General features: G+C 31.3%; 1 protein-coding gene across 1 annotated transcript in view; it reads left to right on the top strand.

Moving 5' to 3' along the window:
- LOC127727041 (exosome RNA helicase MTR4-like) overlaps positions 1-19,979 on the top strand; it is a 43,081-nt gene that overhangs the window by 18,489 nt on the left and 4,613 nt on the right. Inside the window, exons 9-23 of the mRNA XM_052234439.1 lie at positions 801-903; positions 1,238-1,372; positions 2,063-2,253; positions 3,237-3,338; positions 3,851-3,976; positions 4,215-4,365; positions 5,361-5,533; positions 10,041-10,112; positions 11,156-11,281; positions 11,471-11,581; positions 12,176-12,268; positions 15,018-15,113; positions 15,551-15,714; positions 17,110-17,272; positions 19,710-19,876. Coding sequence (XP_052090399.1) covers positions 801-903; positions 1,238-1,372; positions 2,063-2,253; positions 3,237-3,338; positions 3,851-3,976; positions 4,215-4,365; positions 5,361-5,533; positions 10,041-10,112; positions 11,156-11,281; positions 11,471-11,581; positions 12,176-12,268; positions 15,018-15,113; positions 15,551-15,714; positions 17,110-17,272; positions 19,710-19,876 — 1,973 coding nt within the window. The remainder of the gene's footprint in view (positions 1-800; positions 904-1,237; positions 1,373-2,062; positions 2,254-3,236; positions 3,339-3,850; positions 3,977-4,214; positions 4,366-5,360; positions 5,534-10,040; positions 10,113-11,155; positions 11,282-11,470; positions 11,582-12,175; positions 12,269-15,017; positions 15,114-15,550; positions 15,715-17,109; positions 17,273-19,709; positions 19,877-19,979) is intronic.

Below are 19,979 nucleotides of genomic sequence, written 5' to 3' on the forward strand. Positions count from 1 at the left end.
AAGTTTTTGTGTTTTGGTCTGTTTTTTTAAAACTGTATGCAATAGGTGGACTAGATTTGGTGTATTGAAATATTTTAAGATGTACATCTCAGTCTGGCAGGTTTTATTTGACCTTGACCTCATTTTCACAGTGCATTTCTCAAAATTAAGTTTTTATGTTTTGGTCTGTTTTTCTAATATTGTATGCAATAGGTCAACTATATTTGGTGTATGGAAATATTTTACAATGTACATGTCAGTCTGGCAGGTTTTATTTGACCTTGACCTCATTTTCATGGTTCATTGGTCAATGTTCAGTTTTCCTGGTTAACTTTGTTTCTTAGATACTAAAAGCAATGGGTCAACTATATTTGATGCATGGAATGATTTTAAGGTGTACATGTCTGTATGGCAGGTTCATCTGACCATGACATCATTTTCATTGTTCATTGGTCAATATATAATTTCCATGTTTTGGTCTGTTTCATTTATACTATAAGCAATATGTCATCTATATTCGCTGTATGGAATGATTGTATTAAAGGTGAACATGTATTTCCAGCTTGGTTTATCTGACCTTGACCTCATTTTCTTGGATCATAAATGATAATGTGATACTTGTAGTAAAAATTTATATCTAGGACTATCAACATAAAATCAGTGGTCTGTATAGTAGGCCAGACATTTCAGCGTGTGCACTCTTGTGTATGATGTTGGACCAGATTAGTCCTAAAATCCAATGTATTTCAAAGTTTCTCGTCATATAGGTGTATGTACAATGTTAACAAAATTTTGGTATGTAAATATATAAATTTTTCCAGGGAGAGTTTAGAGAAGAGAATTTTAACACAGCAATGTCTGTGCTAAGAGATTCTGGTGATGCTGCAAAGGGTGACCAGAGGGGAAGAAGAGGAGGTTTTAAAGGTAAAAACTAATGTAAAGAGGTTACAAAAAGGATGCTAGAATGTTAAGTATAAATGTTTGTATACAACAAGGATTCTTACAATGATTAGTTGAACTTTCAAAAAGTACAAAGTAGGTGAGATTTTGTCTAATTATAACAAACGGCACATTTTGCTTGATACATTTATAACTTAACTGAGTATCTTTTTCTGCACATGAACAATTCAAACAAATCATATGAAGTCATATAAAATGTTGTATAACTACAAAAAATATCACTTTGTAAAATATTTCTTGACTATGTGGTAGTTAGGAAAATCATTTAAAAAATAATTTGATGTTTTCCTTTTTTCAGATAATGAGTCAAATTGTTACAAAATAATAAAGATGATAATGGAAAGAAATTTTGCTCCAGTGATTGTGTTCAGCTTCAGTAAGAAAGATTGTGAAGCGTATGCATTGCAGATGTCCAAGTTAGATTTTAATACAGGTAAAAATTATGGCTGAAATGACATATTTACCGAACAATATGGTTTTCTATACAAGGAACTCAGTTTGGATTGTATATTTCAAAACTATTCTTATTTCTTAGACTAATTTCACATTTTAAATGTACACCTTTGGTATCTAAACATTTGAATTGACTTGCCGAGTTCACTATAAAGATAATATTTAATTACCTTCATTATCAATTCATTGTAGAAAACACTTTGAATGTCTAAAAAATGGCAAAGTACAGGGTTTCCAAAACAGCAATATTTTCATGAATTGTTATATATATATATTCTTTGCCTCAATAGCCAAGTGCTCTCTAAGTAGTGCATCTACTGAATCATTAGCCTGTCAACACTGGTTCAACTTCAATCTAAATTGAACTCGGATTTTCTGTTTTCCTGCCAAAGGTGATGGTTCTTTCAGGACACTGCGGCTTCCTCCAGCACTAAAAGCTAATTGCCACGAAAATGGTGTTAAACAATCAATCAATCAATATGTTCTATATATTTCATAAATGTCATACTTTCTTGATTTATCTTATATATTTTATTAATATAAGACTTAAATTTCCCTGAAACAGATTTTTTCATATATTTCATACAATCAAGAATATATTCAGGTATATGACTTCACACACTTGTTAAGAACACAAAATTTTATCATTTTTTACATGGTTTTATTTCAGAGGAAGAGAAAGGTCTTGTGGATGAGGTGTTTAATAATGCTATAGATGCTTTATCAGACGAAGATAAGAAACTACCTCAGGTAGAGGCAGTGTTACCTCTGTTGAGGAAAGGTATAGGTATACATCATGGTGGATTGTTACCTCTGTTGAAAGAAACCATAGAAATCCTCTTCTCTGAAGGATTATTAAAGGTATGATAGTATGTTTTGGGAAGGTATTGCATGTGTACAATAAGAGCTTAGAACTTCATAATGAAATGGTTGATTAGAATAGAAACCTTACAACATGTACAGTAATTTCTTCATTCTTTGTACACACTCCAGTATGTATGCTGTAATTTTATTTATGGAAGCAGTTATAACATGTTTTATCTGCTAAAGATATTACATTGTATTTCAAACCTACAAAATCTTTTTAATCAAACTGGAGCCTTAAATGTTAAAAACTATTGATAATTAAACATTCCTTGTATTTTTGATTGGCAGTATAAATGAAGATTAGGGAAAAAAATAAATGGTAACTATTTATTGTATAAATGCACATACCTGATGTATGCAGGCAATTTTGATGACTCATGTCAAATTTCAGAGATAGGTATTACATATCCATCGTCTTCAGCACCCAATGATAAGTTTTCTGATATCAGAATAAGTCCTTATGGTACATAATTGATATTACTTGTACAGTTGCATTTTCATCTCAGTTGCATGTAGTATATGAGGCCCTTCAGTGATGTTACAGTAATTTAAAATTAAATGTTCAGTTCTGTGATTAATTATGTTTGTGAAACATTAATTATGATGGACCAGGGATATGTAGTACTGTGGATTCATTATTATTCGTTGCGTACCAATTTTCGTGGGTTTCGTGGGTACAGGTGAACCACGAATTCAAATGTTCAACGAATTACAAAGTTTCTAAAGGCTTTGTATGCAGAAACCACAAAACCACGAAATCAAATATCCACGAAAATGCAAGTTTTCCTCAATCAACGAAAATTGGTACCCACGAAAATAAATGAATCCACAGTATGTGTTGTATTAGCATCTGTACATTTCTGTTTCAAGCAGAATAAGATGTCTGCTCCACTTTATCATGCTTCAGTGAAGTTTTGAAAAGATAGAATTTTGTGACAGTTTAATTATGTATTTAATTATTCATATATGTATTCTAGGCCTTATTTGCTACTGAAACCTTTGCCATGGGATTGAACATGCCTGCCAGGACAGTATTGTTTACAAGTGCTAGGAAGTTTGATGGTAAAGACTTCAGATGGGTATGTTTATAGTTATTTGATTACATTTGACACATATCTAATCAAATTTCTCTTTTTCTTCTTTTGCCTGTTGTATAACATAACTATGTTTCTTTACAATAGTAAACAATATGTGAGCCCTATTAGTTCTTTATAGTAGGTTATTTAGCTCTAGGTCCAATTTTCTGAAAGAATTTGCCATACTAATTTATTCAATTTTCCTTCTCACATCATCAGTTTTAAGTTTAAGTTATTCTTAAAATAAAAAAAAAACAGTTCTGTACATTGTTATCCACATTCTATTTAACAGCAAAAAAATTGAGTGGACAATTGATGAAAATTTGTTTGTGGTTAAAACATTTGTTTATTCATTGAATAGGAATTTATGTTTCAGATTTAGATTATAACAAAGATACTCTGCTATTTTGGAATTGTCTCAATATTGATTAAGGTTTAAGACAGTACTTTAAATTAGAAATCATTGTAAAAAAATGGTAGTCATACTGTCATTAACATGATAATATTATAATTAGGTAACATCTGGAGAGTATATACAAATGAGTGGTCGAGCAGGAAGAAGAGGTATTGATGACAGAGGTATTGTTATCTTAATGGTTGATGAAAAAATGAGCCCTCAAGCTGGTAAACAGATTGTCAAGGTAATTATAATAATATTACTTTTGTTGTATAACTAGTTGAATTCATTTATCTCTTGGAAAGAATAAAAAGTGTTTTGGTTATACTGTAGTAATTCTATAATTCTTCAAGCTGTGTTAATTGTAGATTTTTCATACTCAGTGATTTTTAGATTTTAGCGATAAAGTAAATTTAAAAGTAAAGAAAGTATGTGCATGATTCCTAATATGGTAATCAGACTTATCCAATTTATTTTTATAGGGTCTGCCAGATTACCTAAACTCAGCATTTCATCTGACCTACAACATGGTGTTGAACTTGTTACGAGTGGAAGAAATAAATCCAGAATATATGTTGGAGAGATCTTTTTATCAGTTCCAGAATTATGCAGCAATACCTGATTTGTTTGATAGTGAGTATGAAAAAGTTATTCAGAACCAAATGGTGGTCAGTCTTTCATTTGACCCCTTCTCTTGTATGACATCAACACATTTTGACTTTGTGATGAAAAAACCTTGAATTTTATTTTTCTTCAAATAGCAAAGCATTCAGGGGTTGTTTATAATTATCAAGGATGTGTACTGTATGGAAGCTTATAAACATAGCCAGGAAAAATTAATTTTCCGTAAACTGAAGGGCATATACAAATAAAATACTCGGAATCTTTACTTCCAAAAAGTGAATTTGCACTTACTTCTCTTTAAATATGTTGTTGAAATGCTACATTTTAAATTCCTTAAAAAAATAGCATGCATATCTCATATTTAAGGGAATTTTAATAGATGCTCTTTGTAAGCACTTTATAACTTCCTACAGTAGAATTTAAAAAAACCTGAATAGTTCTTTAGAATTTTGTGGAGAAAATACCACTACCTGTCCATTGTTGTGATTATCCCTCCCAAATACAAACATTTCTTTAACAGCACGTAGAATAAATATGAATTAAAAGTATATGTCAATCATACAGCATTTTTTTTCTAGGAGTTATGCCCTTTGAACTTAGAATTTTGGTCTAAATATACAACTGCAACAGTTTGTCATTGCAACTCCTATGAAACCACACTACAGAATTTCATGGAAATTTATAGATAATAAGGATATAATATGTAGTTGTGCATATCCACAAGAAATTTTTATCAGTTGACTTTTGTAGGAGTTATGACTCTTTGAACTCAGGAATCTGTTAAGATTTGGTTTACTCAGTGACAATGTGGGGCCGTGGGTTGTGTGAGCATGCTCACAAAGGTTTTTTGATTTCTTATGATGCCATAATTTTTTTTAATTGAAAGTAATAATGTTCAATAATATGTGCATGAGCCATCAATTATAAAATCATTTGAAATATAATATGATTTCCATAGAAAAGTAACATTAGTTTATGTAAATCACATATATTTTTTTTTTAAGAACTTCGAAGAATGGAAGTGAAATATGGCGCAATTGAAGTACCTAATGAAGACCATGTGTCAGCATATTATAAAATCCGTCAACAGTTAGACAACTTAGGCAGTGATTTACTGACATTTATACAGAAACCACAATATTTACTCCCTTTCTTACAGCCTGGTAGGCTTGTGAAGGTATGTATCTATGGTTATAGGAGTTTGTATAGAAAAACAGAATTTCAGTAAATGTATCTGCTTTATAAATCAGATTTGTAATTTATTGACTGGTAAAAATGTCCATTCTTTGAAAAATACGCCTATAGAAGGGGGCATTATTTTTCTATTGTACGTCTGTTGATCAAACAGTCAGTCCCGTATTAGGTTAGAAATTTGGGTAAAGGGCATATGATACAGTTTTGATCCCACAGTGAATTTTTGACGAAAGTTTGCATACAAGCTATTTTTCACCTAGTCAATTCAAATATGTAATAAAATAGATACTTTTGTGCTACTTTTAGAGATAATTGGGGTCGAAATTTTAGACATTTACTGGACATTTCAGTTTCTTTGACATTTCTATCGTTTGGAAAGACATACCTAACTTTTTTGTTTTAAAAGATAAACGTAAGCGGATTTTTCTAAAAACATCTGGAATATCTTCTCTACATAAGCATGTTTCGAATTTGTGTAACAGTTCTTTGGAAATGATTTATTTTATCACATTTTCATGACTTTAGTAAAAAAAAAAACTGCATTTTTGGCTGTTTAGGGCTATTCCATTTAAAAGGAGGTACTAGGGTCGGAAGACAATTTTTAATCACCCCCACGACCAAGAGGAATGTACCATGTATCTTAACACCAACCAACAGGAAGTCGTTTCATAATAATACAAGAACCAACTGGAATATATCTAACTTATTTTATTCTAATTTATCACAACCAAAGGAATTGCTATTTAAACATTATAGTTGCTGGACAATTTAGGGGGTGGACAGGATTCAGGGAACCTGGGTATGAGGGGGAGGGAACTGGGAGTTTGGGGGGGGGGGGGGGGGGGTGGAGGGAAGAAATGAGATCAAATTTCATTGTGTTTTAAATCTTAAATATGAAAAATATAGTTTGGTCACCAGGGTTTGAAACATTTCAAATCTTATTTTACAGCCTTATATCTTATCATGTTAGTAATATTACATTGAACTAATTGACTGTAAATTAACTATGTGTAAATATCTGTTTTTGATTGTATTGTAATTTGTATGTGAGGGCCTCAGGGAAGATTAGTTTATTGTAACTAACTGAGTTTACCCTCTTTAAATAAAGAATTTATTATTATTATTATTATTATTATTATAAAAATCACTGATGAAAATTAGATTTTTAATCACCCCCACGACCAAGAGGAATGTACCATGTATCTTAACACCAACCAACAGGAAGTCGTTTCATAATAATACAAGAACCAACTGGAATATATCTAACTTATTTTATTCTAATTTATCACAACCAAAGGAATTGCTATTTAAACATTATAGTTGCTGGACAATTTAGGGGGTGGACAGGATTCAGGGAACCTGGGTATGAGGGGGAGGGAACTGGGAGTTTGGGGGGGGGGGGGGGGTGGAGGGAAGAAATGAGATCAAATTTCATTGTGTTTTAAATCTTAAATATGAAAAATATAGTTTGGTCACCAGGGTTTGAAACATTTCAAATCTTATTTTACAGCCTTATATCTTATCATGTTAGTAATATTACATTGAACTAATTGACTGTAAATTAACTATGTGTAAATATCTGTTTTTGATTGTATTGTAATTTGTATGTGAGGGCCTCAGGGAAGATTAGTTTATTGTAACTAACTGAGTTTACCCTCTTTAAATAAAGAATTTATTATTATTATTATTATTATTATTATAAAAATCACTGATGAAAATTAGAACTGTGGTCTATAGAACTGCAAATGGATTGTTCTGTGAACTTAATGTATGTTGGCCATGTTTGCTTCCAATTGGCTTTGTTGGCTCAGAGTTGTTTGAAAAAAGTTTACGATGACACAGACAAAGGATACGAAGAATCAACAAGTGAAACTGCGAGCTACTGCTCACTGATGATACCCCAACCCAAGAAATTACCTCTTGCAATTGAAGATATATGTATACGTTACTCTATAAAAACATCCACATGTAATATCAACATTTATGAATGATAAAGAAAATTACTGTCACATAATTTTCATTGATTTTGACATGAAAATTTGTGAACTAAAAGTTATTTTGAGTTTCTGTATATTAAAAATATCTCATGCTTTTTCTTTCTTTTCCATATATCTTTTGGTTTTCAATTCTAGTGTTTATATTTCATCATCATAGATGTATTTTATCACCTGCCTGGAATTATTATTTTTTTATTGTATTTGATCGGCAAACCCGGAACTACCCCGGAATCTGATCCAGTATTGTAATCGTCTTCATTTCCGGTTTAGGGCATCCATTGTTTTTCAATGTTGTTTTTGACTGGAGATACGATTTTACTCGTATTTACACATTACTTGTTGGCAATTTTCAGTATAAAGCTAGCGGTTGAACAAAATGAGCATCGCTGTCATGTATTATAAAGATAAAAATAGAATACAACGTTGCGCCTGTTGCTGCGTAAGTCGCGGGAACAGTTCTGTTTTCCAAAATATCACGATAAGAGCAGGAGACAAAAACAATCGGTTTTATAAGTCCTTGCAAAACAAATAATAATAAAGAAAGAAAAATAACACAATTAAACCGACAGTTACGAAAACTGACTGTCAAAGAAGACCAACAACCAACAATACTTAGTTTCTCAAAACATCAAGGGCCACTGGCCATGAACGCTTCAACACATCAACAACCAACGGGATTTTTTATAATTGCCGTCCGACCCTGGTACATTCTTTTTAATGGAATATCCCTTATTTATCTAATTCAAAAAAATGTCATCGGTGATTTGTTTATAAAAATTGGCACAAATAATCTTCATACATAATCAAGCCAAATGGCATTTTTGTCGAGCCTTCGACTTTTGTCGAAAAAGCGAGACATAGCGATCCTACATTCCGTCGTCGTCGTTGTCGTCGGCGGCGTCCACAAATATTCACTCTGTGGTTCAAGTTTTTGAAATTTTAATAACTTTCTTAAACTATCCTGGATTTCTACCAAACTTGGACAGAAGCTTGTTTATGATCATAAGATAATGTTCAAAAGTAAATTTTGTAAAAAAAAAATTCCATTTTTTCCGTATATTACTTATAAATGGACTTAGTTTTTCTGCCAGGAAACATTACATTCACTCTGTGGTTAAAGTTTTTGAAATTTTAATAACTTTCTTAAACTATCCTGGATTTCTACCAAACTTGGAAAGAAGCTTGTTTATGATCATAAGATATTATCCAGAAGTAAATTTTGTAAAAAAAAAATTCCATTTTTTCCGTATTTTACTTATAAATGGACTTAGTTTTTCTGCCAGTTAACATTACATTCACTCTGTGGTTAAAGTTTTTAAAATTTTAACAATTTTCTTAAACTATCCTGGATTTGTACCAAACTTGGACAGAAGCTTGTTTATGATTAAAAGCTAGTATCCAGAAGTAAATTTTGTAAAAAAAAAATTCCATTTTTTCCGTATTTTACTTATAAATGGACTTAGTTTTTCTGCCAGTTAACATTACATTCACTCTGTGGTTAAAGTTTTTAAAATTTTAACAACTTTCTTAAACTATCCTGGATTTGTACCAAACTTAGACAGAAGCTTGTTTATGATTAAAAGTTAGTATCTAGAAGGAAATTTTGTTCCATTTTTTTTGTATTTTACTTATAAATGGACTTAGTTTTTCTTCCAGTTAACATTACATACAGTCTGCAGTTTAAGTTTTTAAAACATTTATTAGATTCATAAACTATCCTGGACTTTTACCAAACTTGGACAGAAGCTACTTACAATCAAAAGATAGTATAGAGAGGAATATTTTTATTAATTTTTTTCCTCATTTTTGCTGAGCCTGTGATTAACAGCAAAAAGTAGGCGAGACACTGGGTTCCGCGGAACCCTTACGAATTTTTAAGAAGAGAGGTCCATTAACTTGTTTTCAAGTTAAATCAGTCTGAATGATAAAAATCTGTCAAAAAATGCATCTTTTCTCGATATGTCACAGTTTGATGTCTTGAAAAATAACATTTTATGTTAGCGACGTCAGTACCTCCCCTGTAACTGTATCATATGCCCTTAAGGTTATCAACAATAAAGTTGTAGTCACATAAACTTAAAACTAAGTAAATCATTCGGATTAGAACTATTCTAAGATATATGCCAAATTAGAGTATTGACAGAGGTTTTGCGGTTCGTTGATAGTGTGAGCAGGGCATGCATGGGGACACATGGACACATACTCTTGCTTGAAAAAATATCTGAAATATTCATTTTGCAAATTGGGACATTAATTTGTTGAACCTTATTAAGAATTGAAGGCTGCTTTCTGTAGTTTCATATTGTTTAAAATAATGACACACAGAAGAGCTTTGTACTAAAAAGTGTGTTTAGTTAATGCTTTTTCTACACTTAAAAACTACAATAATATTCATTTAGTTCTTTTATCTAGATTTCACAGGTTAAAAACAGAAAAAAAACTATATTGCATATGATATGAATAAAATGCTCTACCTTTTCTGTTATCAAACAGATTAAGAATGGAAATGATGATTTTGGTTGGACAGTTGTAGTAAATATTCAGAAAAAGTCTAACCAGAGCAAGGTAACTATGGTGTTATTATTGTCTATATTGGGAAAGTGTAGATATCTTGTACTTAAATGCACTTGACACTAAGCAAGCAGCAATCAATATATCTATTAGCATACAATATCAGATTAAGGATTGAGCTATTGAAATTAAGAATAACAACATTTGCACGGAAAAGTGGAAAGACCTAATTCTGTGTTAAGCATAGGAAAAGTTTGTGAATAAACATATACTTTATGAATAAATATATATAGCAAGTGACAGGAGTTTCATAATATTGTATTGAAAATTTATTTAAGATTTCAATTTTTTTTCTCAAAATTATTGAGAAATACTTAGTGGGCAAATGTTTTAATGCAAATCCTAGGGAAAGCATTTGAAGCAAACTTGCATACATTAATATGTTACAAAGTTAATTTATCAATTCAAATTTACTTTAAAATACATTCATAAATATAAAGATAAGAAGATGTGGTATGATTGCCAATGAGACAACTCTCTACCGAACCCCAAATGACATAGAAGTTTACAACTAAAGGTCACTGTACGGCCTTCAACAAAGAGCAAAACCCATACAACATAGTCAGCTATAAAAGGCCCCGAAATGACAAAAGTAAAACAATTCAAACAAGAAAACTAACGGCATGATTTATGTATAAAACAATGAACAAGAAACAAATATGATATACAGCAACAAACGACAACCACGAAATCACAGGCTCCTAACTTGAGACAGACACATACAGAATGTGGCGGGGTTAAACTAGTTTGTTGGTGCTAGACCCTTTCCTAACCTGGGACAGTGGTGGAACAGTACAACATAAGAACAAACTATAAAAATCAGTTGAAAAGGGCCCAATAAAGTTGGTTTTTATCATGGTAAATCTGAAGTGTGGGGGGGGGGGGGGGGGGGGGGGGGGGGGGGTGGGAAATAAGAAATATCCACAAGATTTTGTTGAACAACCGAAATCTGGGTTCATTTTGTAAATAGAGGAAATTCAGGTCAGGTTGAGATATCTTTAATCTACATTAGAATAGTATTTTAAAATTTTATGCAGAGTACACAAGATTCCGGTCCTGTATATGTAGCTGAAGTGTTAGCACATCTTACTAAAGAATGTGCAAGAAGTAGGAACTCAGCAAATATCAAACCATGCCCTGCTGGTGAAAGAGGAGAAATGCAGGTAATTAATTCACCTCATGATTAATCTTATAACTTTTTTTTAAAGGTTGAAATTATACACAAATAACATCAGAACTTTGAAATTTTATACACCTTTTAAAATATCATTTCATTTTGTTAAAGCAATAGAATAGTTAGAGGAGAATATTCATTTCTCTAATAAAAAAAATTTGTATGTATTCTTTTATAGGTTATTCCAGTATTGTCACATTTAATACAACAAATAAGTGCTGTCAGATTATACATACCACAAGATTTACGTCCCATTGATAACAGACAAAGTGTGCTGAAGTCAATACAGGTAAGAAATGTTAGGAGTTTCGTTGAGTAGTTACTTATTTTAATTCACCTAACCTTGAATACCTGTGAGAGTTATTTCAATCATTTGCCATCTGTTTAATGATGCTCATCCATATCAAAATTAATGTCATGACCCTGTTAAAAAATGAATATGGCCACCTTACTATAAGTAAAAGAAATGGCAATATAACAACTCTATAGTGGTATTGAGACCAAATGTTGCTTTTTGCAAGTGTCATATTTAAGAATTTTATCATGTTATCCTCACCATCCAACCAGGAAACATTGGAAGAAATTATTGTAAAAAATTCTTAATTATTGAATTGACAAGTTCCAAATTTTTACAGGAATAAAAAGAGGTCCTGTTTTAAAAATTTCACTCACTGGCCCACCCAAACTTCCATCATGAAATATTTAAGCATTTGAACAAATAGACAGATAATTTTTTATGATCAGAAACATCAGAAAGTTCAAATATATCATTTTTAGTTGAGAGAAAACATTTAAACAATATATATCAATACAATATCGAAAATGAAAAATCATTAACTAACCTTTAAAAAATATTCTTTAAAAAATGATTGTTTAACAATAGGAAGTGGAAAAGAGATTTCCAGATGGAGTACCATTGATTGATCCTATAGAAGATATGGGTATAAAAGAAAAAGGTCTGAAAGAATGTGTCAAGGTAGGTTTTAAGTATAATTTGGTTGAAACTGAAATTAAGCAATGTAGCATGTTTTGCATATGTTTAATTTCAGTGTAATTAACCAGTTTCTGTAGCTCTATGATTAGTTGCTGTGTTATATATCAATGTTTTGAATTTTCTGTTCTGATAGATATCCAAAATTCAATTCAATATTAAGACAATGGAGTTCAGTATTTTTGTTATTTTACTTTTTTTTATATACAATTTTTTTAGTTTCAATTTTGTAACCAAACTTTGCATACAAAAACAATTATACGGAAAAACATTCAGTTGTTTTGGTTCACCAGCTACAGTTGGACAGAAATCCTACTTTTAGATATAATTTCAAATTCCCCATAAAAGATCTGAATTATCAATGTTTCCGAAAAATTTAAAAAAATATAAATGAATGAATAAATAATTGTTTCTTCAAAAGACATTTTTTTTCATATGGTCTGCTTTTGTGCGCTTACTCCTGTAGCAGCAAATTTTTGGTATAAGAATTAATAAAAATGTTTACATCCTAGTGGAAAATAAAAACTATGTAATGTAGATTACTACAGTAATTATTGCGAACCCAAAGAAAGTTTTCCACAGTGCCATCTCTATCTTGACCAGGTATTTAAACTTTTGCAAGTTCACCTGTCCTATTGAATGAAAACAATAGCTATTTTTCTCTGTGTAGTTTATTCACTGGGACCTTTAAATTTCTTCTAAGAGAAATCTATCACTCATTGATTAATTTACCTGAGTAAAAAAATTTTCTTATAGACAAAAATACTTTTTTTATACTCATTAACTGCGTGTGATGATGTATTTATTCAATATAAATAGTATATTTTCATTCAGTTTAATATAAACATTGATTCAATCATAAAAAGTTGATTTCTAACAAAAGTTTTATTAATGTTCCTTTTGAAATTTGATTTTTTTTTTTTAGTTATAGAATACATTTAAGAAGATCTTAATTTGAACATCATAATTTTCAAGTTTTTATTCATGTCAAACAATTTTTTTTTAAAAGGAACAATGTTGAAAGTTTTGTCAGAAATCAACTTTTTATGATTCAACGCTAACATGTTTAACCCTGCCACATTCTGTATGTATGCGGTTGTCCCAAGTCAGGAGCCTGTAATTCAGTGGTTGTCGTTTGTTTATGTGTTACATATTTGTTTCTCATTTTTTGTACATAAATTTGGTCTCTTGTGGAGAGTTGTCTCATTGGCAATCACACCACATCTCCTTTTTAGCTCACCTGACCTGAAAGGTCAAGTGAGCTTTTCTCATCACTTCGCGTCCGTCGTCCGTAAACTTTTACAAAAATCTTCTCTGAAATTACTGGGCCAAATGCACCCAAACTTAAACACAATCATCATTCAAGTATCTAGTTTAAAAAATGTGTCCGATGACCCCTCCAACCAACCAAGATGGCCGCCATGGCTAAAAATAGAAAATAGGGGTAAAATGTAGATTTTGGCTTATATCTCTGAAACCAAAGCATTTAGAGTAAATCTGACACGGGTAAAACTGATTATCAGGTCAAGATCTATCTGCCTTGAAATTTAAGACAAATCTGACAACCTGTTGTTGGGTTGCTGCCCCTGAATTGTTAATTTTAAGAAAATTTTGCAGTTTTTGGTTATTATCTTGAATATTATTATAGATAGAGATAAACTGTAAACAGCAATAATGTTCTGCAAAGTAAGATCTACAAATAAGTTGTCATGACCAAAATTGTCAGTCGACCCCTTTAGGAGTTATTGCCCTTAATAGTCAATTTTTAACAATTTTTTGTAAATTTTTGTAATCTCTTACAAAAATCTTCTTCTCTGAAACTACTGAGACAAATTTAACCATACTTGGCCATAATCATTATTAGGGTATCTAGTTTAAAAAATTTGTCCGATGACCCCGCCTTCCAACCATCATGGCCGACTTGGTTAAAAATAGAACATAGGGGTAAAATGCAGTTTTTGGTTTATATCTCTGAAACTAAAGCTTTTAGAGCAAATCTGACAGGTGGCAAAAATGTTCATCAGATTTAGATTTATCTGCCCTGAAATTTTCAGACGAATCCGACAACCTGTTGTTGGGTTGCTGCCCCTGAGTTAGTAATTTTACAAAAATTTTGCAGTTTTTTGTTATTATCTTAGATATCATTATAATATCTAATATCTAATACTATTAATTATGATTTTAACCTTATTTTACATGATTTCCAAAGCATCAGTAAATACAGGTGAGCGACACAGGCTCTTGAGAGATTTTAGTTTATATTTTATTAATGTTTCAACTTTGCATCACTGTTTACATTTAACCGATTGAAAATATATTATCAATATTGAATAAATATAACATCACATGCAGTTTTGAGTATAAAACTTGGATGGAGAGTTCTCTCATTGGCACTCATACCACATCTTCCTATATCTATTTTCCTCTATTTACAAGATTTTTTTTTTACTCAGGTAAATTAATCAATGAGTGATAGATTTCTCTTAGAAGAAATTTAAAGGTCCCAGTGAAAAAACTACATGGAGAACAATAGCTATTGTATTCATTCAATAGGACAGGTGAACTTACAAAAGTTTAAATACCTGGTCAAGATAGAGATGGCACTGTGGAAAACTTTCATTGGGTTCGCAATAATAGAAGCAAAACTGTTTGAAGAAAACTGGTAAAAACTTGAAATTAAAAAAAATGCATATATAAAAAAAATATTTATTATAAACTAAAAAATTTCTTTTAGAAAATAGAGGCATTTGAACACAGGATGTACTCCCATCCTTTACACAAAGACCCTAAATTAGAGGAATTATATCAGCTGTATGAGAGAAAAGCTAGGGTAAGTTATTCTTAAACAGTGAAAAGGAATGCTTTCACTTACAGATAACAGATTTAACTTACTCTTACTGATATGATCAAATTTATGAGTATGTAAAACTTTGTTGTTAAGCATATGACTATTGTAGTTCAAAGTGTTGTCAGAGGTGGATCCAGGATTTAAAAAGGGTGGTCTGGAGGGGCTCACACTTTATGATGTTGGTGATAAGTTTCAGAGTTATTAAAGTCTGGTTAAAAAACATATGACCTCACAAAACTATTACATTTGATACAGCATAGAACTTAGAAGGTTGAGACAGTGTAGGAAAGACCAATAACGTTGATATAGAAAGCAAGAAATAGAAGGTTGAGACAGTGTAGGAAAGACCAATAACGTTGATATAGAAAGCAAGAAATTATAAAAATCTCTGATCATTAAGTTACAATTAATATTTGAAGGTTGGTGCTGACATAAAAAACTTAAAGACAGAATTAAAAAAGAAGAAATCATTATTACAAATGGATGAACTGAAATGTAGAAAGAGAGTATTAAGAAGATTGGGATACTGCACAGCATCAGATGTTATAGAAATGAAAGGGAGAGTAGCTTGTGAAATCAGCAGGTAAATAGGAAACTTTAGTTAATGAGAAATAAAAGAAGCTTTTGAGTTATTAAAATAAGGATGAGAAAGTAATTTCGGTAATAGTTCATTGGGAAAACCAAAAACCAATGTCAGTCTTCCAATTAATGGCACTAAGACATGCAAGTACCCTTATATTGTGGGTTAGTTCTTTTGTGAAAAGAAATCAACAGACAATCAAAATCCTTGAGCTGTCAAGAAAATAAAGATAAGTCTTTAACATTACATAGGAAATTGTTTAATATTTGAATATGAATAATATCGAGTCCTGTTCAACAATTTGAAAGCGTTTAGGTGAAAAGGCCTGATCCATGTAGCTGAACAATTTTGTCTGAAATTTTTTCAAGTGATTCCTGTTTGAATTAGAATAGAATATGTAAGATCTGTTCAGATTAGAATACAGCTCCAGTGTTCATGCTGTACTTACAAGAATCGGACAAAGCTGTTAATCAATAAGACAGAAACCACAACAACACACATAACCTAAAGCAATTCATTTTATTTTGAATAGAATATTGTTTAAACTAAACTAACCATAAGACATCTAAATTTAATATTTTTATCTATCAAATAAGGTAAATTAAGGAATAACAGTACTGTAATTGAAGAGTTGCTGCCGTCAATTGGTGACTTGACGGTCGCAAATGCAGTTTTACTGGCAACTTGTAACAGAAACAATAAAACAGAAATTTACAACCTTCAAATCAAAAATGATGGTGGCAACTCTTCAACTGCAGTACTGTTATTCCAAATCTTATGCATTACAAAAAGAAATAATACGTTAAAACTATGTTAGAAAAAGACTATAAATTTGAAATCAAATATAATTCTGTGAAACTTCATGAATGATTTTGGCGCATACTGTAAACCAACTAATTTTTGTTGGCGATTTGATTTTGCGACTTTCGCGAGTAGGAAAATAACGCGAATATAAATCGTCGCGTATACATAAGATGTATGTCCTCTGTAATGTAAATAGATGACGAAAATTAGAAATTCGCGAAAATAAATCGCCGCAAAGTCAACTGGGGAGAGTCACACGTGAAATAAAGTATCCGCGAAAATAAGTTGGTTTACAGTAAATGTCATGGCTAAACATGATGCCATACAGATGAAAACATTCAAATGGAAGGTTATAACGTTACTTCTACGATTCAATTTTGGATTAAATCACATCAAAACAGCATTTTTCAGGTAGGGGTTGTTTTATTTTTGATTATATTGTAGTAATCAAACATTTGTTGATTCAAGCAATTAAATATGGTGGCCCACTCCTTAGCTATGACATGCTAACTGAGGATTTGATGGTAAATTTTAGTAAATGAAAAAAATGGTTTCATAAAAATTGCATTAGAATGTTTTATTGTTATATTTCAGTGGTGATGAGTTATTAATGACAGAATTGTTGTTCAATGGTGTATTTAATGATCTGTCAGTACAGCAGTGTTGTGCTTTAGTCAGCTGTTTTGTGTTTGATGAAAAAGCTAATGAAATGCCTAAATTAACAGAAACATTATCAGGGCCTCTTAGAATCATGCAAGTAAGTTACTCACATGACTGTAGAGTATTACGCCATAGTGGAATATTTGTTTACTTTTAAAATATTTTTGTCACATTGTTTTTATTTTCATGAAAATTTTATTCAGTGATGAGATAAAGATATATTCTACTAGGCCAAAATAAATAAATAGTGTGTTTCCGGTTTCCCGACCCTACCTCCGTTTCTGACGCCAACCCTAAACATTTTATTGACAAAAAAAAAATCAAAAATCAAAATCCGGATTTTTCAGTCCGGATCTGATTATTCATTTAGAATACTATAGATCTTCAAAGAGTTTGATAATAATGACAAATATGGATAAGTAAAGCATTTCGACGACATTTTGCTCAACTTCTTTGAACAGGTACGAGATTTTTTAAATATTTATATATATTTAATGAATAGTGTATTCAGTATATATACATATATTAACAAAATCTCGTCATGTATTTATGCTTCTTTGGACCAAAAGTCGGAATCGTTTCAGGTTGGACAGACTGTATCTGTCGGTTAATTGACAAACAATTTTAGAGTAAAATGAGTTCAATTTACTGCTAAAATCAATCCAGGTTTTGTTGTAAAACATGCTGTTACGAATGTTGTACAGAATTGTGCTCAGGATGCAACATAAACGGCTGTTAATGCTTTTTAGTTAATGATGGCATGGGGACAGACAATGTGGAACGAGAAAGAGGAAAAGAAGCTTTCCCCAGTAGGCTGACATGGTGTATGATTCATATTCATTTATAAATGAATCTATCCCAGCACCATGTCTACTTTTATTCTTTTTTATTTCTCTGGCTGGTCCTATAACAATTTATACAAGGGGAAAAAAATCATATCATATGCCAGTAGATTAATAAGAAAAAGATTTCACATTCTCACTTTTCTAAAAACCTGGATTTTTAATATTGTCAGAACCACCCACTCTTCAATCAAGATCACATTCTGTCGAACATCAAAACACATCTGTATATTAAATACAGAGGGTGCAAGGGCAGAGTAACCCTCAAAAAATAATAATTAACTTCTGCTTAGCATCAATTCACAGTGTTTTCAAGGGGTACTAATATGCTCCCACATGTATACCCTGTGTGTCATTTACTTTGTTAGGTTCAACTAGGCCCAACATAATAACATACCCTGCAAGATTTTTCACTGCCATTTTTGGTTTAAGAAAATTAATCGGCAAGAACATACACTTTTCCTATTACAACCAATGAAATGCATAAAATTTTCTTTAAAGTTTATTTTCATATTTCTGGAGCAGAACTAAAACAGAAAATTAAAAAAGCTGTGGATTTAATTATTATTGTAGATATCAAAGAAGCCTGCACATTAAACGATTTGATTTGGAACTTTTTTCTGCTGTCATCAATAGAAAAAAAAATAAAATGTTTTCATAAAATAAAAAGTTTTACCTACCTACCCCACCTCATTTTTTTGGAGGTGAAATAGGAAACACACTATTAATTTATTTTGGCCCTACTGCATCGAGTGTTATTCAATATTTCTCTAATTTTTCACTATTTTCACATTTCCCAACCGATAGTGACAAAATTGTTCTCCTCACTAGTGAAATAACTGTTCTCGGCAAATGATTGGTCGAAATTTAGTTATGACGTCAAATTTTCTTGGTTTCTTCTGAATTTCATATTGTGACTTCATGAAAAAAGGCGCCCATACCTGATGACATCACATATAAAGAACACAACTTTCTGCAAATCTTTGAAAAGGGAAGGATAAAAATCATTAGAGAAACAGATTCCACCACTATAACTTGTGTATTACAAAATTTCTCCACTTTCAACAGTTAAATTTTAAATATTTAAAAAGCTCGGCAAGCCTCACGCTTTAAATATTGAAATTTAACTGTCTTGAGTGGAGAAATATGGTAACACATTTGTTGCAGTGGTGGAATCTTTGTTTCTCCACTCAAGACTGTTAAATATTAAAGATTTAACTCTTGAGAGTGGAGAAATAATGTACTACACAAGATTCTGTGGTGGAATCTGTTTCTCTAATGATTTTTAGATGATATGTAGGCAAACTTTCTTTCTTTTTCAATGATCTGCAATAGATGTGCTCTTTCTATGTGACCTCAATAGGCATGGTTGCCTTTTTCGTGATGTCACAATCACGAAATCAGTGGGCCATACGTCATACAGGTAATAAGATTTTGAACAATGAACAACTGAGATCCAATGAACCACACATGGATAATAAAAAGTAATCAACTGGTCAGGAAGAGTATAAATCTGCTAAGAATTAGAGAGTTTGTGACAATGGTATCAAGACTTTTTAGAATTGTCATTAAAGTTACTCTGCAAAATAAGAACAATAATGTACCTTCTTCATTGATAAGCATTCAGTTAGACATCTATACATTCTAAGTAATAAGAAAAATAGTCTTCACAATAGAATGCTTTTTCTACAGGATACTGCAAGAAGAATAGCTCGTGTGAGTAGGGAAGCTAAGATTGATGTTGATGAGGAACAATATGTAGAATCATTCAGACCCCACATGATGGATATTGTAAATGCTTGGTGTAATGGCTGTACCTTTGGACAGATTTGTAAAATGACTGAAGTATTTGAAGGCAAGTCTAAGAACATATGTGTATAACTGATGCTTACTGTTTCAATAATCATTAAAAGTTATGAGGAGCAAATAAACGAACATCTTTAAAATGGAATTTTGTTAGAA

Source organism: Mytilus californianus, unplaced genomic scaffold (genome assembly GCF_021869535.1).
Source record: "Mytilus californianus isolate M0D057914Y unplaced genomic scaffold, xbMytCali1.0.p SCAF_19, whole genome shotgun sequence".
In the NCBI taxonomy this organism is placed as follows: domain Eukaryota; kingdom Metazoa; phylum Mollusca; class Bivalvia; order Mytilida; family Mytilidae; genus Mytilus; species Mytilus californianus.